Source organism: Muntiacus reevesi, chromosome 5 (assembly GCF_963930625.1).
Source record: "Muntiacus reevesi chromosome 5, mMunRee1.1, whole genome shotgun sequence".
In the NCBI taxonomy this organism is placed as follows: Eukaryota; Metazoa; Chordata; class Mammalia; order Artiodactyla; family Cervidae; genus Muntiacus; species Muntiacus reevesi.
In genome coordinates, this window is record NC_089253.1 from 121,777,496 (window position 1) to 121,798,199 (window position 20,704).

The window sequence follows — 20,704 nt, forward strand, 5'->3', positions numbered from 1 at the left end:
GCCCGTCTAGGGGGCCGGGAGGGCACAGAAGGGCTGGGCCTTTCGCGGGGTGGCTCAGGCTGAGCCCTGACGTTGGGCTGCCCCGTGTAAGTGCTTGGATTCCCCCACTCCTGGCTGCGTGCGGGAGCGCATGTTGGAACACCTCCGCCTTGCTCTTCCGCCGGGGTGAGAGGAGCGCTCGTTTTTACGGAGTGCCCGCGGTGGAGCCTGCAAGTGCTGCGCCCGGCACGCGGACAGCGCTCCGAGGCGGGACGAGATGCTGGCTCTCGGGGCCAGGGCGCGCGGCAGAGACGACGACGCGCTCTCGGCGCACAGGCCTCTCTGCCGCGCCTGCTTCTGTGTCGCGGTGCATCCCTTGTCACTCCTCTGTTACCAGCACACCCCAGTCAGCGTTCCCGAACCCGCGATCCGGCCTTGGCGTCCCTCGCCCCTCGCCCTCGTGTTCAGCTCCCGCAGTCCGAGTCCTCGGAGTCCACCCGGGGGTCGCGTCGGGGTCCCCAGCTGCGCGCGTCTCGCTCTCACCGTCCGGTCGGGCCAGGCCTTCCGTGCTCCCGGCTCTCCCCTCCCTGCCTCGCTCCCCGCAGGGTCAGGCTCCCGAGTTCCGAGCCTCTCTGCTGGAGACCCACACCGCACACCCATGCTGACCCCGGTCCTTACCCGCGAGTGTTCTCCACCCTCCAGCCGGTGTTCTTCCGACACACCCAGCTTGTTCCTCCCTGAAGACGTTTCCCCCAGGGCTGCTTTTCCTTCTGGTCTTTTAATCTCAACCAAAATGTCACCTCCTCCGCAAGGTCATCCCAGTATCATCCAATCCAAAATAACCATCGTTCATTTTCTATTATATCACTCTATTTTATTTCTCTGCATAGTACCTAAATATTAGATACTAATCTTGCTGCTGCTGCTGCCTCACTTCAGTCGTGTCCGACTCTGTGCGACCCCATAGACGGCAGCCCACCAGACTCCGCTGTCCCTGGGCTTCTCCAGGCAAGAACACTGGAGTGGGTTGCCACTTCCTTCTCCAATGCATGCATGCGTGCTAAGTTGCTGCAGTCGTGTCCGACTCTGTGCGACCCCATGGACGGCAGCCCACCAGGCTCCTCTGTCCCTGGGCTTCTCCAGGCAAGAACACTGGAGTGGGTTGCCATTTCCTTCTCCAAGGCATGCATGCGTGCTAAGTCGCTGCAGTCGTGTCTGACTCTGCGACCCCATGGACGGCAGCCCTCAGGCTCCTCTGTCCACGGGATTCTCCAGGCAAGAATCCTGGAGTGGGTTGCCATTTCCTTCTCTCAGGTACTCATATTGCTTACTGCCTTTTTACTGTTTTGGATTACATGTTTGTTTAAGCCTGTCCCCTATTAATAACTGTGGAATAAATGAACAAATTGAAGAAAACATCTTCCTTCTGTTTATCACGGTGAACGGCTGCTGCTCGCAGGGCTGAATCTCACCAGCTGTAGCTGCTGGTGCCCAAGGGGAGTGGGAGTGTCTCTGTCGTTACCGTGGTCCTGAAATGCCGGCGGAGGTAACCGGTGTTTTTGGTTACATAATTTGGGTATAGTAATTATCATGCTGGGTAGTATAGCTAATAATGGTTAGATGATACAAATACCAAGATCTTATAAATGTTTAAGTAATTGGTTATATTTGATCACTCATTTTTCTTATGCTGTAGTGAATTCTCTCCTTTGTTTGATAAAAAGCCAGTTATAGTGATTAATGGCACATCATTCCAACTGACTTAAATCTCAGACTTTTAGTGTCTTTAAGAATAGGTTACTTTTGAAATAGGTTACTTAAGAAATTTTAGGGAGATGATTTTTCAAATGGGAAGAAGAATGACTAATTAGATTGCTGGCACACGTGATGTTTTTGTTTTAACATGTTTTTAAATTTCTGGTGAGGTCTATAGAGAATGTTGTGTGTAAGAGCTCTGTGTGAGATATTGTCAAAAGGGCGTTCCAGTTTGTGTAGTTGGGAGCTGAGTAATGTCTCTTTAAAGATCATCCATAGAATGAGCTTTATTGCCAAGTAAATTTGAAGGACATTTTTAAGTTTCGTTACTTTCAAATTTTGGAGAAATTTAATAATATTAACATAAAGTATAATATTTGTTAGATTACACAGTTGATAAGATGAAAATCACCAGTAAGAGACGAGTTTGCAGTAACAGTGAAAACCTTATTAATGGTGTTAAGTATTGTTAATCCTGGCTTGTACATTAGATCGTTGATAACAGTACCTCCAGGAATTGTCAGGACAGGATTTTCTCCCCGGGGAGTCTGTCGAGTCCATGGCAGGGCTCCTCTAATTTCCCCAGAGAGAACTATTATCATCATGTTACCCTGAATTATCTTACTGCTCATTAAATGTTCTTGCCTTCAAATTTAAAAGAAATTAGAGAAATTAATTTAGTCCTGGGAAATCGTTGTTTAACGAGTTTGCACCTGTGAGAGTATAAGCCAGACTTATACTCACAACATACTGCGTTTTATTTTAAAATGAAAAGTATTTATGTGCAGGAGGGGACTGATGCGTAGACGTTAATCCCAATTAGTTAGCATGATCTGGTGGTAGGTAGTTAAAGCGCATTCAGATCAACAAGTTTCCTTAATGAGAATGCTGGACATTTAAGGTGTTACATAAAGCTTCCTTCACTCTCGAGTTTGATTTTTTTAGTCGTCATATGTGATTTTGAGTGTTTATTTTACATTTCTGAGATTTTAGGATTCTTTTAACTTGTGGATTCACACATCTCGGGAGACTAAACATCATTTACCACAAAAATGTAACGCACATGCTTCCAGCATCAGTCATAACCATGCCCTCTATTTAAGGAGTCACTGGTGTCTTCTATTAGTAATTAAGAAATGAAATGACACCAGTAGAAACAATCAAACAGTAACAAAACCTGCATAAGCTTACAATTATGTTATCCATGTTGAATAGTTACATTTAAAGACTCAGTCCAAAAGGGAATCCATTTGAAAAAGTATTTTATGGAGTGTGTGGTCTTTATTTAGTAATTTTGGAAGCTACTCTGTGCTGAATTAGTCACATCCCTCAGTCTCTCTTGTCACCAAGAGCTTGCAGTTTCAAAGTTGGAGGGTTTACAGGCTTTCAAGCAGTTGCTCTCTTCAGTTTGCCTGGGACTTTAAACTTGAATGTGACCACGTTCCAACCAGAAGCTGACTTGCCACCACACGTGGTTTTAGGTGTTGTACCTGCTCCCCCCCAGCAATTAGAAGGCCTTCGGGCAGGAAAATTTTACTTAGATATAGTGTATGTCTCCAAGGAGCCTTATATGCAAGGGGTCCGGCTGTGTTCACTCACGGATCAGGGCGAGAGTCCACATGCCAACTGCACTGTCTGGCTGGGAGGCGAGCCCAGGACTGGGCACTGCTCGGAGACCCCAGGAAGGAGGCTGCTGGCATACGGGAGTCTGGCTGTCGATTCAGCTTGTCTGGGCCCAGAGAAGGAGGGCCACAGAAGAAAATCGAGGTCAGGACTAGGGAGTTTCAGTCTTGACGCCTCAACTTGAAAGAGGCTGAGGGGAAACAGGGTCAGTGGCAGGCTGTGACCGCGGGGCCCCGGGGAAGGGACAAAGGTGACAGCACGTGCGTGTGCGAGGCTCTGTCCCTGATGACACTCGCAGGCCGCCCTTGGGTGGGCTCCCGCCTGCCCTGGAGAAGTGGGTACAAGGTTTGGGCAGCTGCCCAGCTGAGAAAGACACTGAGAATCAGATCTGAGGCTCCAGCCCAGCCTTGTGGAGTGACTCCAGACCCTGAGCCGTCTCTCTGGGGCTTTGTGCGAACCTCGGTCAGGCCTGGGGCTTCCCGGCTGGCTCAGTGGTGAAGAACCCACCTGCCAATGCAGGAGACTCAGGTTCAGTCCGTGGATTAGGAAGATCTGCTGGAGAAGGGAATGGCAACTCATTCCGGTATTCTTGCCTGGAAAGTCCCATGGACAGAGGAGCCTGCTGGACTACAGTGTGTGGGGTTGCAAAAGGGTCTTACACGACTTAGTGACTAAAGTACATCACCGCCAGGTCAGGCCTTAGCCGGCAGTGTTCAGGGCTTCCCGTATGACCCCGGCGGGGACAGTGGATTAGCACTTGTCTCCCGTCCTGGCGGGGGTGCAAGGCAAGTCTCCATCTCACCCGTTGGAAACCGCTAGGGCAGAGGGAGTTCTTTCAGCTGCTTTCACCTGTTCAGTAAATACTTCCTGCCTGTTCCATGTCACGCCTTCTTCATGGCATCTGGACACAAAGATCAAGCTTGGTTTCTGCCTTTGAGAAGCTGTGCTTGGAGGGAGAAATAGACACCTGTAAACAAATAATTAAAAGCCAGTGAGACCGGAACCCAGCCGGCTGCCTGAGCTTGCACAGCTGTCTGCAGAGCTGTCTGCAGAGCTGGCTGCTGCTGGAGACGGCGGCCCAGTGCAGGGCCCCTGAGAAGGCCGTCAGGTGGGTCCCCACGGTGAGCAGAGGTGGGCCAGGCGTGCAGAGCTGGGTCCCCAGAAGGCCGCCCGGTGGACGCTGTGCGTGGTGGGGCGGCTGGGGCAGGTGTGGGGTGACTGTGAGACCCCCCGCTTCCCGTGTAGGTGGGCGTCAGTGTGTGATGGGAGAGACAGAGTGGCGTTTTACTTTCCTAAAAGCTGAAACTCCTTTAAATGACCGACGCCTTTCCAGCAGTCATTTCATGCGGCCGAGACACACAGCCCGGCCGCTCTCACAGTGCTGTCTCCCCGGGACAGGACGCACCCACACGCGGTGGGGCACGGCCCGGCTCCGCGCGGCAGCGCCCAGGTGTGAGTGACTCCTGCCCGGCCCGTCAAGGGAGACACGCGGCGCCCGGTGGACCTCTCTGCAGACGGCGCGGCGGCCCGCGCCTGGGGGGGCTCCGCCTCCTGCCCGCGCCGGGCGACGGGACACGGGAGCAGATGAGACAGGCCGTCAGTCAGCCGCGCTGCCCTCTGCAGCAAGGCCACGGGGAAGGCGGCCGCAAATGGGCTGTGAAGTCTACACGCACTGCCCACTGTTAAACAGATTACGGCTAATGAAGTGTCTAATGCTCAGGCCGCATCAGCCTAATCCTGGGTGGCAGCTCATCCCCCCGCTGCCAAAAACGGCGCCCTCTGGCCCTGCTCGCCACTCCGCCCGCCAAGCGCAGGGAGGCGCCCAGCCTTAATAAACCCAGACGGTGTGTGATCTGACATGCAAATGTAGGTCATTGCATATGTAAATGTGTGATTACGCGCCTGCATGCCAAACCACATTAGCCGGCCTCCGCGCTCAGCATGCGGTCGCAGCAGCCTCAGCAGCCCGCGCCCCTTTGTCAGTCACGCGCGGACGGGGTCCCGGGCAGGCCTGCAGTGCGTGCAGGGGTTGCGAGGAAGCGTACCGATGAGGGAGCCGCGTGGCACCCCGGAGACCGACGCGTTTTCATCCGGAGAAGGAGCGGTCTACATGTTTGGAAGAGGAAGGAAACCCACCTCTTCGATTGCTGTAGTCTGTCCTAGTGTGTAAATTTAAAAAAAAAAAAAGAAATTTGTTAGAAAAGCATGGACAATTGAAAATCTCTCCTCCTTAAGTGAAATGAAGCTACGAAACCTACAGGTTGCTAATATCCACAGACTCTATCTGAGAAGTGAGACTTTATAAGTTTCCTTTGTTAAGTAGGTGACAATTCCCTGATAGCTCAGCTGGTGAAGAATCCGCCTGCAATGCAGGAGACCCTGGTTTGATTCCTGGATCCGGAAGATCCACTGGAGAAGGGATAGGCTACCCACTCCAGTATTCTCGGGCTTCCTTTGTGGCTCAGCTGGTAAAGAATCCGCCTGCAATGTGGGAGACCTGGGTTTGGTCCCTGGGTCGGGAAGATCCCCTGGAGAAGGGAAAGGCCACCCACTCCAGTATTCTGGCCTGGAGAATCCCATGGACTGTAGAGTCCTTGGGGTCACAAAGAGTCTGACAGGACTGAGCGCCTTTCACTTCACTTTACAGTTATAAATTCATCTCAGTGACCACACAGAGAAATCTTAAACTTGGACAGCGTGGCGAGTAGTCTCCCTTTATTTTATGATTTCGTTCCTATTTTTTATTTTCAGTTTTGGTATGTGTGTTTCTAGTCCCATTTCTGCTTTTTTCATCAAAAGGCCTAAAATTGAAAATACTGTGGATCATCATAGGGTGCCGTAATATCTACTACATTGTAGGTGGCTGTTCGGTAACCCCAGAGGATGGCTTAGCCTGTGCTTGAGAACTGGGGCTTGGGCATCAGCTAGCCATAGATCTGGTGTGATAACATCTGCCTGATTGGATCCTCATGAGAATTGAATTAAATAGCATAAACAGTACTGATTTTTAGGACCTGTTACATTATAGGTACCCAAATGGAACCTTTTTTTTTTTAATTGTGGCAGTGTTATTATTCTATTCTGACAATTATTTATGGTTTGTATTCACGTAACAAATTTGTGTAATTTGTATTCTGATTATTTCGCATGTCTTGAAGAGTGGTATTTTTCTTATTTTGACCTTTTCAGAAGAAAAGCAATGCATGGTAACAAGTTATTGCTACTTTTCCCCTCTTTGAGAAACATTGCATTTGCATGGCAGTGAAACTCGAGCAGAATTTTACAGTTTTTTGCTAGCATGATTGATATAGTGACATGAACAAGGGGTTAATGTATATTAGGGGTTAATGTAATGCCCGTATGTCAAAACAGCCTCTTACATATGTCATGGGGTCATCAGCCCTAACTAAGGCTCATGTGAGGACTAAGAGTTCAAGCTGCCTTAGTGGGTTTAGGAACCCCTGTGCCCTTTGGTTGCACCAGTAGGTGTTTAATGTTCGACCTGAGTCAGTCCCCACAAGAACGTCATGTTTACTCCAAGTCGGCCCAGAGTAGAGAAGGTCCATTCGGATGTGAGCAGAATGGTACCAGGCCAAGAAGGGTCTACTTATCAGGAATCCCGGGATTTGGAAGAGGCCCACGAGTGTTTGGCCAAGAAAAGAGAAGATGGAAAAGCTCACGTGCTGGCCGAGCTGTCTCGTTCCATTTCAGTGGACAGATGCTGCAGGTAGGCAGGAGTGCCGCGAGGCACTGCAGAGGCCGCCTTCCGGGGGCGTGCGCAGCGCCCGGCACAGTTCAGGCCCCTTCGTGTGGCCCCGTGGGCTCTTTCCAAGCAGAAGCACTTCTTCGGATGCATCCGTTTCCCTCGGGGCTAGTCCAGTGCCTGCCGTCTAATGAGTACACAGAGTGTGAGTTTCAAAAAGAAATGACTTTTCCCACAAACAGCAAAAAAATATATTGTTTAAAAGGTATTTATGTACTAAGTGACAGAAAGAAAGAAAGTGAAGTCACTCAGTCGTGTCCAACTCTTTGCGACCCTGTGGACTGTAGCCTACCAGGCTCCTCCACCCATGGGATTTTCCAGGCAAGAGTACTGGTTGCCATTCCTTCTCCAAGTGACAGAGGCCAATCTGAAAGGCTACGTACTGTATGATTCTAACTATGTGACATTCTGGAAAAATCAGAGCTGTGGGTCCAGTGAAAAGATGAGTGGCTGCTAGGCATCAGTGGGGAGCGAGGGGTGAACTGGCAGAGCCCAGAGGGTTTTTCGGGCAGGCAAAATGTACTGATGCTAAGATTATGGGGGGCTTCCCAGGTGGCTCAGGGACAAAAGAATCCACCTGCCAATGCAGGAGATGCAGGTTCAGTCCCGGGGTCGGGAAAACCCCCGGGAGAAGGGAATGACACCCCACTCCTGGATTCTTCCCTGGGAAAGCCCATGGACGGAGGAGCCTGGTGGACTACAGTCCACGGGGCCGCGGAGAGCTGGACACAGCTGAGTGACTGAGCATGCACGCCAGCACTCTGATTATGGATGTAGGCCGTCATCCATCGTCCACACCCGTAGAGTGTGCTGGCAAAGACCGAGGGTGGGAGGAGGAGGCGTGACAGAGGATGAGGTGGTTGCATGGCATCACCGACTCAGTGGACATGAGTTTGAGCAAGCTCTGCGAGTTGGTGATGGACAGGGAAGCCTGGCGTGCTGCAGTCCGTGGGGTCGCAAAGAGTCGGACACGACCGAGTGGCTGAACTGAACTGATGGAATGTCCAGCAGCAAGGGCGAAGCCCCGTGTTAACCATGGACTTCGGGTGATGGTGATGTGTCAGTGGGGCTTCATCAGTGGTGACCAGGGTCCGACTCTGATGGGGTGTTGATAATGAGAAAAGCAGTGGGGGTGTACCGGGACCCTCTCTACCTTCCTCTTAATATTCTGCTTTTAAAAAATTAGGTCTTTAAAAAAAAAAAGTGATGATGAGGTGGTAGACTCGCTCCCCTGGAATTGTTCTTTGCAGAAGTTAAGTATCATCAGGAAGTTTAGAAAGTTTTCACGTGCTAGTTGGCAGGTTGGACTAAGTGAATGTGTGTGTGTGCGTGCATGTGTGTGTGTGTTTATTTTTATATAATATGAATAGTTTGATAAATACCTGTCAAACAAGTGACTGTCTGCAGGTTTACCATAGAAATCACCTACTTATGTGAAGACAATTGACAGTTGTGTGCATATTGTGTGATTGAGAATTTTTCTGACTTTTTTAATTACAGAAGGCCTTACGACCGGATATGGGCTATAATACGTTAGCCAACTTTCGAATAGAGAAGAAAATTGGTCGCGGGCAATTTAGCGAAGTTTATAGGGCTGCCTGTCTCTTGGATGGAGTACCAGTAGCTTTAAAAAAAGTACAGGTAAGATGACTTTAATTCTATAAATCCGTGTAAAATTTTACTCTGTGAGTGATAAATGGAGAAAAGTATGTCCTGAACGATTGGGTCATGACAGTCTCGAGTTGAGAATGATGAGAAAGAATAAATATTGTCCTGTAAACGCTTGCATTAAGTATCGTGTATGGTGGAAATCCCTTTTTAGTTGTAATGCTGCTTTTAAAATTGAACTGGCTCTGCTCACCCGGGTTCAGTCGTGACTGGAATGATCTTAGAAAAGCTTTCACAGCTCTCGGTTTTAAGAGGCAGATTGGAGTTGTCACCATGCATTCTAGCAGGGCGTGTGGCTGCACGTCATAGCCTCAGCTGCAGGCCTCGGGCAAGGAGACCCGGCTCATGGAAAGCACCGCCTGAAGCCAAGACTCGGCAGGCATGCTCTGGGGCGGGGCTCCGTGCTAGGGGAGAACCAGCCTGGCAATGAAAGAAAACCAAGGTGAACTTTATTTACCGGAGGAGATGGGAAAGTGAAATAGGTGAACGTAGGGGATTGCTGTCCCACTTACGTGCCCACGCTATGTTGGCATCGGCCCTGCCCTCCAGCCCTGGCTATGTGCGGGCTCCTTGGTCTGCCCAGCTCCCCTGGCCCGGCCCTGCCCCGATGGGCCCACTGCCGCTGGTCTGGCATGCTCTCGCCTTTCTGCCTCAGAGTGTGTTTGACGTCGTGCAGTCTAACTTCTCTTTTCAGGGAGAAGGTCGTTCTTGTTCACACTCGCCTGTAGACTTCCCGTTTTGCTCTGCCACCTGGTGTCGTTTTCTCTGTCCTCTTCCTCTTGCTATTTAATTTCACGAAGGATCAGTGTCCTTGCGGCAGCCATCACCAGCAGAGGTGAACAGTTTTCCCTTGTACAGTAAATATTTATGAAACATTTACAGGACACGTGTCAGAGGTCAGGACTGAAGCAGATGCCCTCATACCCACATGCGGCTCAGACGCATCTGTCACTCCCTTCCCTCGCAGGTCACCATGTCCTGAGTTTTCTCTGTATCATTCCTTTGCTTTTCTCTAGAGTTTTCTCCATACCTGTATAAATTCTGAATGAATCTGCTGTTTGCTTTTGCATTTTTGAACTTGCATAAATATTGTCACATATTGGTGTGTGGCTACGCTTTAATCTTTATACGTACAGTATTCAGCGTGTGGATATGCATGTATGTGTGTAGTGTTACATGTCATGTGTGTGTAGTATCCTGTTCTTATTACATCTACTAGTTTTGGTTGTATACGGCTGTTTGCTGTTGCAGTATTTCTGTCATGTTCACGTCACGTCCTGTGTGTCTCCTGGCGCACACATGCAGAAATCTCCCTTTTGTATGTGCCTGAGACGGGAGGCTTGAGCCTTCCTCTCTGATTTGTCCTGTTACAACTGGGACCTCTTCTAATTTAAGCATAACTCCCTATATATTCAAGAGAGAGATGATGCTGTGAAGATATTCTTAGCTTATATAATTAGGGAACAGTTATCTTAAACCTTTACAGGAAGAAATATATTTGCATTTCAGACATGTTGATTTTTGTGATATATTACATTCGTGCTGAACTAGAGAGACCAGGGTTCTTCCTTTTTAATAAGCCACCTCTGCAGCTTAGTATGAAAGTATTTTAAAATACCGTTGTCCAGACTCCTTTCCTGTCTGAAGCATCCCAGCCTCTCTTGAGAAACGTCACCAGGAAGCAGACATTGGATTCCTCCTGCAGTCTGTTATTGTAAGGCTTCTTTCTGGCCTGAAGGGCTGCGTCACTGTTTCCAGCTAATCCAGGCCCCTTCCCGGTGGGGTCCCTGCGTTGGAACGTCACGTCTGTAATTCAGTGCTCTGCTCACAGATATTTCGTGAGACTCTTCGGGAGCAGCGTCCAGGCTCCTCCGCATCGTTCTCGGCGCGTCTGTGCTTTGGCCACGTGTCGGGTTTCAGTCTGCCGTGACCGGCTCACTGGAAGCCACAGTGACTTTGCTGGACGTGTGCCTGGGACCTGCGTGTGCAAGGGAGGGAGTGTGTGCTGAGTGCACCTTCCTTCTCGAGATCATACAGGGATCGGGAGCCTGTGGTGGTGACAGGACTATCGGGTCTTTTGGAGAATTCGCCCCACCCCGTCACGGTTTGTTCACCACCGTTACGGTGCCGCTTAACTGGGGGCACAGGTGACCTTGCTGCCCTGTCTCCCCGCCTCCCTTCCTGCTGCTCCTCCAGTGGGAGCGGGCGTCTGGTGTTCAGTGGTCGGCACCAGAGGCTTTGAGAACCAAGATGAACAAAATAACAGGACTCGGCTCCCAGTGCAGGTGCAGACCAGACCTGTCTGCAGAGAGGAGCCCAGAGCGAGGGGAGGCTGAGAAAGGCTTCCCAGGGCGCTCGGCCTGGGTCTCAGAACTGCAGTTGTGTCCTAAGATGGTAGCCAGTTGTTTTGCTCTGGTCCAGGTGATCTCTCTTTAATTATACTCAGCTCATCCATCGTTGGGTCGTTAATTCTTGTCTGACTCTCTGCGGCCCTGTGGGCTGTAGCCCACCAGGCTCCTCTGTCCGTGGGCTTCTCCAGGCAAGAATACTGGAGTGAGTTGCCATGCCCTCCTCCAGGGGCTCTTCCCAACCCAGGCATCAACCTGAGTCTCCCACATTGCAGGCAGATTCTTTACCATCTGAACCACCAGGGATGCCCCATATTTGCTTATATTTAATAGCTATTTTAAAGCATTCATCAAGAAAATCAGTTGCAAGTCAAATTTTCCATAATTCAAGCTTTAAAAAAGCTATCCCTTTTTAAAGCATGTTAATGCTTTTTTTACCTGTGTTAATTTTCAATTCTACATTCGGTATATTTTGCATACAGTCCTGATTGCATAAGGATTTTCATGCATTTAAAAATTTATGGATAGTAGTTTCTTTTGTAATGCATGCAGTGATTTTAATATATATCTAACCCGTTATGGCCATATATGCAGTCTCTTTCAGAGCTCACTGTGATTATGGAATTCATCCAGTTAAACATCTGGCTCCATCTCTGTCCCTGGTCTTCCAGTCTGCAGGACCTTTTTCTCTTAGTGTGTTCTCAGCCCCTCACTCCTGTTTTGCTGTGCCCCTCCCAGCACCGTGCTGTCTCTGCCGAGACCAGGAATCCTGGTTTCTCCCCACGCCAGCCCCAGCCCCTGGTCGCTCCGCTCTCAGTCGCGTCCTGACCCTCACTGCGCTCGGGGGTTCTGTCTCAGCCGTCCACATCCCCTCTCCCGTCTGCCTCATGCGCTCTTCCCGCCAGACCTTGTCTGTGACTTCACCCGACCATGGCACCCTGGCCCACATCCCCTAGACCTCTTACTTCAGGTCTGACCTCAGTTGTCTGCTTATGTTACTTGGACCTTTGTCAGCTATGAGAGCAATGTGGATGTTTCCATTTCAGAATCGTCCCATCTTGCTCAGCCCCGGGCAGGGTTTCTCTTTGCCGCACGTTTTCCGCTTTCGTCAGGAGTCCCTGTTCCATGCCCACAGCCCCGAGGGGCGCTGCTTACCTCTCTCAGGAGATGCACTGTCTTGCACGTCCTACTTGGATGCATTTTAGCCACAGGATAAGCAGAACCCAAACCAGCAGGCATGCATGACTACAGTGCTGGCAGTGGAAGCGCCTCGGCCTGGCTGCGTGCCATCACGCTCAGCGGAGTGCCCACCCTGCCACCTGCTTTCCCACCGCTGGCCGCGTCACTCCCCTTCCCCTGCCTGTGCTGCGGGGCGGGGCTTTCTCTTCTGTCCCCCTTCCCTCCTCCCCGCAGTCTCACCCCTTGCCATCACTGTCCCGTGGCCACTAATGCTCCAGCACCTTCTCCTCCTCCCTGCAGGGGCTCGGGTCCCCCTCTCCCTGGGGTCCCCTTCCCCCCTCACATGATCCCGTGGCCACTGCCGCTCCAGCGCCCTCTCCTCCTCCCTGCAGGGGCTCGGGTCCCCCTCTCCCTGGGGTCCCCTTCTCCCCTCACATGTCCCCGTGGCCACTGCCGCTCCAGCGCCCTCTTCTCTTCCCTGCAGGGGCTCGGGTCCCCCTCTCCCTGGGGTCCCCTTCCCCCCTCACATGTCCCCGTGGCCACTGCCGCTCCAGCGCCCTCTCCTCCTCCCTGCAGGGGCTCGGGTCCCCTCTCCCTGGGGTCCCCTTCTCCCCTCACATGTCCCCGTGGCCACTGCCGCTCCAGCGCCCTCTCCTCCTCCCTGCAGGGGCTCGGGTCCCCCTCTCCCTGGGGTCCCCTTCTCCCCTCACATGTCCCCGTGGCCACTGCCGCTCCAGCGCCCTCTCCTCCTCCCTGCAGGGGCTCGGGTCCCCTCTCCCTGGGGTCCCCTTCCCCCCTCACATGTCCCCGTGGCCACTGCCGCTCCAGCGCCCTCTTCTCTTCCCTGCAGGGGCTCGGGTCCCCTCTCCCTGGGGTCCCCTTCTCCTTCCTTCCATGGCGCCTCCTCCCCGCCTTGCCTGTCCGGGCAGGTATCACCCTCAGGGTCTGGCTCCTTCGCAGCTGCTGGGCCACCTTCCCTGACCTCCGAACAGTGGCTTCTGAACCCCTGGGACCCCTGGCTAAACTTGGCTGAGCGTCAGGCTCTCAAACAAAGCATGGATTTCTGGTGGTACCTCTCCCACGCTTCCTGGTTTTAAGGACGTGGGGCTTCTGGTGCTCCAGGAGGCAGATCACTGTAGGCTGAGCAGTTAGAAGGCATCCCCTTGGAAACAGAGGTTTCTGGTTTTTAATAAAGGACACACGCACAGGTGTCCAGTTTCATGCCGTCATTTGCCAAGACCTTAAGGAGCCCACGAGGAAGCACCGAGGCCTGTCTCTGATATGCCCTTGGGACGTGCAGGCGCCTGCAGAGAGGGGGCCGGGGCCCTGGGGAGCCCCTGGCCGCGGGGCGGAGATGCGGCCCGCCAGCCCCCGCAGCCCTGGGGCCTGTGTGTGGAGCGGGGATTCTCCTTTCTGTCTGAGAGGCCGCAGCCCTTCTCCCCGGGGGTTTCCTCCTCCCCTGCGTCTTCCGCCCTTCAGACATGGGGACGGTCTCCCTGCCCTCGGCCAGGCCAGGTGGGCGAAGGAGACGGGCCTGGACCCCGCTGCGGCCAGGGCTGCGAGGAGGGGAACCGGGTGGAAGGGGGACCGTGTGGGCGGGTGGGGGACCCCACAGAGAACAGGCCTTGGCAGGGGGCGAGCCATTCATTCGGGCTCCGTGGGCCCCGGACTCCTGGCTAGGATTCCATTTATGCAAAATTCAGTTAAAGTAAGATACGACACTTTGTCACTCTCTTAGTGTTATTTTTAAGTACTTAACATTCTAAGTGTTGTTTCTTCTGATAGATGCCCTTTCAAGGACATTTGTGTTAAGTCACTTGAAGGCCTTTTTCTTCCTAAAGATATAGGTGTTACCATTTTCAGTTTCATTAGTTGTGAATAATTCTGGCAAAATTTAAAGATGACAAAAGAAAACTTTTTAAATGATCCAGAGAATATCAAGAGCTTATCAGCCAATCACTTACCTAAACACTGCTTTGCTCTTCTCAAATATAAATTTAAAAACCCACAGAAACTTGGATAGATAGAGCTGCGAAGATGCTTTCTAGAGACAACCCTGTGAACAGTTTGTGAGAATCCGGATATTTCCCCCCCATATCTGTTTGTCTTTTCTTGCTCATGGAATCAGGTTTGAATCTATGTCTGGAAATGATTTAAGCTAAAGATACAGTTTTCATTTTTGTCTTGAAATGCTGCCTAAGAGAAAAAGGAAGATAAAATTCTTTTGAATTTCCAGTGAAATGTTATCTATGGCTCAGAGTGTAGTTTTGCCTTAAATGTGCCAGCAAAACTTCATTCCTCACTGTTTGGAGGTCACTTTTGGTACTGAGAATTCAGTTAGAGATAGTTTCATTTGCAGTTCTAGATTAGTTTAATGGTAGGTGATTTTGAAACTGTGTAGCCACGTGAGACCCTTTTGAGTGGAGTCTGGTCGTTTCATGCTGCTGTGCCGGTTTCTGCTGCGCGGCAGAGTGAATCGGCCCCTGTGCACCGCACCTCCTCTTTCGGACTCCTGCCCGCCGGTCCCTGCAGAGCCGAGCGGGGGCCCCGGGCGTGCAGTGGGTCCTCGGCGGTGCTGCGTTACACGCGGCGCCGTGTACACGTCCGTCCCGTCTCCCCGTTCCTCCCGCCCCTCCCCGCGTTCCCCCGTGGTGTCCGTTCGTCTGTTCTCTGCGTCTCTGTCTCTGTTTCTGCTTCGTAAGTTTGTCTATACCAGTTTTTTCAGATTCCACATATGTTTGTTAACATATGACGCTTGTTTTTACTGTTAACTTCCACATGCTTGGAACATTGAGAGATTTCTTTGTATATTTTAAAGCACTTTGTGTTATGTATGAAATATGTAGCTGTTCTCTTTTCCCATTTTTAGTACTGACTGCCTCTGGAGGGAAAAAACGTATACCCTCTAGTAGTAATGTGAGGTCAATTACCTGTTGATCTGCATAGCTCCTAAATGCTAAGTGGAAAGTACACTTCTAAATGTGTGTGTAATTATGTGTAGAGTATTACAATGGACTTACATGGTAGTTTGAGCCGTGGATTACTGTTTTCTTGAGTAAAACTGATTTTTTTTTTAGATATTTGATTTAATGGATGCCAAAGCACGTGCTGATTGTATCAAAGAAATAGATCTCCTTAAGGTAAGTAACAAATGAACTGTTGACTGTTTTGAACGTAACTGAGTGGGTTGATAAAAGTGATTTATTAAGATTTCACACTTATAAGGTAAATAGTTTTTGAGATGTAGCTTATGCCACACTGATTTCAAATAATGTATAAATTTGAAATCAGTATATTGAAGAATGCAGTTACCTTTTGGATTCACTGTACACTAATTTAATTGGAATGTTTGGTAGGATTAACTCCCTCCCCCATTTCAAACTAGAAATAGACATAAAATAAAACATGGAGGAAATTTTTTTCTTGACCATCCCAATTAGACATATTCTAAATGTTAGATAATGCAAATGCATATTTGATGTGGTGTATTGAGAATGTGAGCTGATCCAAGTGGTTCACATTTAAAAAATAATACTTCCGTGTCTTTTTTCCAGATGTAGAAAGGCTGGTGAAAAGAGTAGGTCAGTTTCTTGCCCATTCAGAGAATAGGTCTGAGGTTTGAGTTACCCTCACACTGCATTTGTTATATGAAATTTCTTTTGAGGAATGCTGTGGCTTATGTTGGAGAAGGCAATGGCACCCCACTCCAGTACTCTTGCCTGGAAAATCCCATGGGTGGAGGAGCCTGGTAGGCTGCAGTCCATGAGGTTGCTAAGAGTCTGACACGACTGAGCGGCTTCACTTTCACTTTTCACTTTCATGCATTGGAGAAGGAAATGCAACCCACTCCAGTGTTCTTGCCTGGAGAATCCCAGGGGCGGGGGAGACTGGCGGGCTGCCGTCTATGGGGTTGCACAGTCGGACACAACTGAAGTGACTTAGCAGCAGTGGCTTATGTTGTATTTTTAACTTTCGGATAAAGCTTGGATGATATTTATGCTGTCCATTTTTGTTTGTGCCCAAAATGAGTCAGATTTATTAAAAAAGATAAAGTACGCTCAAAATAAGCCATGCTTCCCACTGTTCTATTTATTGTAGCTATTTGCTGGAACAAGAAGTGACTGCTTTAACAAACCTTTGTTAGAGAAATAATGTATCATCACAGAGAATGTGGGAGGAAAACCTATCTTCTATAAGTAGGAAGAAGAGAAGAAAAGCCTGTGTATACTCTGGGATAGTTCTTGAATAATTTTCTTTGAGAAATGACTTGTCTTATATTACCTTGCTTAAAGATCAAATGAAAGGATTGTTAGAAAAGATTGTAAATATGTGTAGACTAATGCATATTTCTACAAGGTGATTTTTTTAAAGATAATAATCAACCCCACAGATGGGTTCAGAATATTTGTAGTATTTGATATAAAGGCAATATTTAGATATAGTAGATGTCAGATTTTTATCACTGGCTCAAGTTATACTAGGATCAGCCTTAACTTCAAAATAGTAAAAAGGGAAAGTGCACTCACCATTGAGTGCCTTTAATGACAGTTATCATTTAGAAGGATATCATTTTTAACAATTGGCTATTTAGTTTGGTCATTCATTTATATGCATAGTTTATATATTCATTGGGCATAGCAATACTTTAAAAAATTTCAGGTGTATAACATACTCTAAGATTTCTAAGAATATTACTAAAAAATAATTGTTGTATAGCTTTATTTTCAATAATTATAATACTTTTTTCAAAATTCACTAGATGAAACAAAAACACAGTCATGTTAAGATTTCTATAACTTAAAAATGAAATGCAATAACTAATTTTATTCTCCAGTTACAAAACTGTAAGTGACTCTTGGGAACTTATAGTAAGAAAACTTTTTGATGCCTTTTTTTTTTTTCTCAGCAACTCAACCATCCAAATGTAATTAAATATTATGCATCATTCATTGAAGATAATGAACTGAACATAGTTTTGGAATTAGCTGATGCTGGTGATCTATCCAGAATGATAAAGGTAAGCTTTTTTGTTTTTTTAAAAACAAAAAGCTAAAGATTTACTTTTTTCTGAGACTTGTATGTTGCGCACATAGGCACATCGGATACTTAAAAGCCCTCACCACGGCGCTTGGCGTGTGGTGGCCATGTAACAAATGGTAGGCCATGGTGATGGTTGCGGCTATGAAGCGAGGGACCTGTGAAGTGGTCTCCTGGGATGGGTGAACACCCCAGAACCAACTTGGAAATGGACTGAAGGTGTGTTGTGTATCAGCTGAAGGTACAGCTCTGCAGCTTGGCTTCTTCACGCAGATCACCCTCCATCCCACGTGTCTGGGCGTCAGGCTGAGGGGCAGGCGGGGACTGTGGAGCAGCCTGGCCAGGCCGCCCCTGCTCTTGGGAGGGTCGTGGTCGAGAGGAGAGTGGGCCTCGCGCTCAGTCTTGCGTGTCATGCCTGATTTGACCCCTGAGAAGTCATCTAACTTTCTTTTCTGGAAGTGGAAGTGTTGGTCGCTCAGTCGTGTCTGACTCTTTTGCAACCCTGAGGACTGTAGCCCGCCAGGCTCCTCTGTCCATGGGATTCTCCAGGCAAGAATACTGGAGTGGGTTGCCATTTCCTTCTCCAGGGGATCTTCCCAACCCAGGGATTGAACCTGGGTTTCCCGCCTTGCAGGCAGACTCTTTACCGTTTGAGCCACGGGGTTTAAGTTCAGCTACAAGTTACAGAAACTGCCTGATGACAGTAGCCTAAGAACTGGTCATCGTTGGCCTTGGCCCAACTTCACTTCCGTGCACTGCATTCCGCTGAAACAGGCTAATAATAGATGGGGTCGTTCTAAATGATCAGTTAACTTATGCACACACACACATATATTTGTATGTATGTATGTATACACTCACCGCAGAACTCAGAAGAGTGCCCCCCTTAGGAGCACTGTGTCACAGGAGGCCGTTGCTGTAGTCTGTGTTATGTGTGTTTCCCTGTTGTGTACAATGCCGGGACTGACATGGCAGTTGTGACCTCAGGCTCTCGGGCTGAGACGTGAGGGGAACAGGCCCCTGATGGCTCTGTTTGTGGACACGTCACCGGGTGCTTGCTGCCACACAGTGTTTTCCGCTTCACGCCGTTGGCCAGAATGTCGTCTTAGGAACACGTGTAGGTGCAGGGAGGCGGGCCTGCGTGCTCTTCATTTGCGAGCTAACCTCTCATTCTGCAAGCCGAGCCGAATGCTGCAGAAATCAGCCAAGACCAACAGAATGAGAAGAGTCAGGGCTGTGAGCTCTGAGCCTGCTCCAGCAAAGGACCCACTCCATCACCAGTGTGTGGGCAAGGTTCCCGGTCAAGAGGAGGGGGTCTTCACGGTGGATAAGGAGGGGGGCTCGGGTGTGCCCCGATGGGTGGCCGTGGCGTGCTGGGGCCGCCACTGGGCCTGCTGCAGCCAGGCATCAGGTGACTGACTTGCGTGTGTCTAGTTGGCTTCCTCTGGTCGGTCCTAAGTTGGAAACAGGGACAGAAATGGGGGAAGCTGTCAGTTACTGAGTCCTGGCCGTCTGGGGCTAATCGTTAACAGGTTATTGTTTAGCTTCCTGGATTGTCACTCGAGAGAGCAGTGTGACCTCCTGCGAGTTGGACGGAGCAGGCTGGCTTCTCGGGCTGCTTGCTAGAGTGGAAAGGTTGGCTTCCTGACCAGGTTGCTGCGGATTGTGGTTCAAAGGTCTGTTTTTGTATGTGCTCTGTCCGTTGTCTGTCTGTATATCCAGTCTCTCAGCGGCTACTTGAGCACAACCCGTAGTCTCTGCCACATGGAGTTCTCGTAAGGGGGTTTTAAAAACAGTGTTAGGAAAAAAAAAAGTGTTAGGTGCTTTGCATGCATTATCTTGTTTACAGTGATTTTGGGAGGTAATTTTGACACCTAGAGAAGAAAAGTATCATTACTAGTAAATAGAAGAACTCTGTTGGAAATTAGGTTTGTCTGATGCAAAAATCCAGGTGTTTTCCTTGAGAGGCCCTTAAGAATTTTTGTATCACAAAACTCCTTTGAAAAAATCGGATGAAAACCTTTGACCATCTCTACCTGGAAAATGCTGATGCATACACAGTTTGCATTCCATTCCAAGCCTTTGCAGATGTTCTGATCAAGGTGTTGGTGGATTTGCTAGCAGCGATCCTGCTTTCCAGTGTGAATTTAGCATCAGCCACTTACACTGTCATATCACTGAACTTCTTTTAGGCCCAGATTCCTCATCTGTAAGATGGAGAGTTTTACAATCTCTAAATATAAAATGTCTACATAAAAGGAAGGTAGTGTACTCATTATCACAGAACGCTATCAAGCTGACTGTCCCATGGTAGGATGACTCACTGCTCGTCAGCTTTCTGTTTTAGGGACATCCCCCCCCCCCGCCACAGAGAGCTAACCACCAACAAAAATGTGTCTTTGCAATTTAATTAACAAAAAAAAGAAATGCAAATACACAAAAGGAAACTCTTAGAAAAGTAGCTGTCTATCAAGATGAGACATAAAAACAGCTGTAAATGATCCCTCCCAGAGAAGGGGGAGCACGGGCCCTGTGTGGACGTGGGGTGTTGCAGGCCCCCAGGACTCAGACAGAGACCCACACTGAAGATAAGAACTGGATCAACACACATCTAGAGATAACTGATCCACAGGCATGAAGCAGATCAACCAGGGAGGGAGGGTAAAATTCTTTGCTTGAACCTTTAGGTATAAGAGTTAATTTAATTACTTACAGGGGGAAGGAAAGTGGGCACGTCCTTATTGGGCAAATACCTGCTGAAGCAGATAGAAGAAACAGCATTTCAGCTGGAGTCTCACCCCAGACTCAGTGCTCGATGACTGGGGGGTTTTAGAGTCTGCGTTCTTGTTCTGGCTGCTTTTCTTCCTTCGCTGCTGTTCCTTCACACGTCAAGGCTGCCGTTCCTGGCCTGGTGCCTGAGGCTGTAATATTTACTTTGGGAGAATACTCCTGTCCACCGACCACTCGAGAAAACCAACTCTAGACCGGAGGACCTTAACAGAAGCACTGTTAACCTCTGCCATCAGCAGACTCGGGTTTCGCTGGCCAGGCGAAGAAGGAAAAATTTGTCAGTGTGAACTTACATTTATTGTGGTGATGAACTCAGCTCCATGTTTAAACAGACTTGTTATAAGTTGACATTATCAAGAAAATTTTTAAGCAGCTGACTCAGTGGATCTGGTAAGATAGATTGAGAACAGAATTCTGTTTGGCAATGAGTAGTAACTTAACCATTTATAGAATTGACAGCTGTACCCTTAAAGCATCCATCATGAAGAGGATTTCGGAAACTTTTTAAAAGAAAAAAAAAACTAAAAAAAAAAAAACTTTTTAGAAAGTATCAACTGATTCC

The 20,704-nt window shown here is 49.1% G+C and overlaps 1 protein-coding gene across 2 annotated transcripts in view; it reads left to right on the forward strand.

The window, feature by feature from the left end:
- Positions 1-20,704, forward strand: part of NEK7 (NIMA related kinase 7) — a 139,120-nt gene that overhangs the window by 64,326 nt on the left and 54,090 nt on the right. For both annotated transcript variants that reach the window (XM_065936324.1, XM_065936325.1), the window contains exons 3-5: positions 8,621-8,761; positions 15,393-15,455; positions 17,222-17,332. In XM_065936324.1, coding sequence (XP_065792396.1) covers positions 8,621-8,761; positions 15,393-15,455; positions 17,222-17,332 — 315 coding nt within the window. The remainder of the gene's footprint in view (positions 1-8,620; positions 8,762-15,392; positions 15,456-17,221; positions 17,333-20,704) is intronic.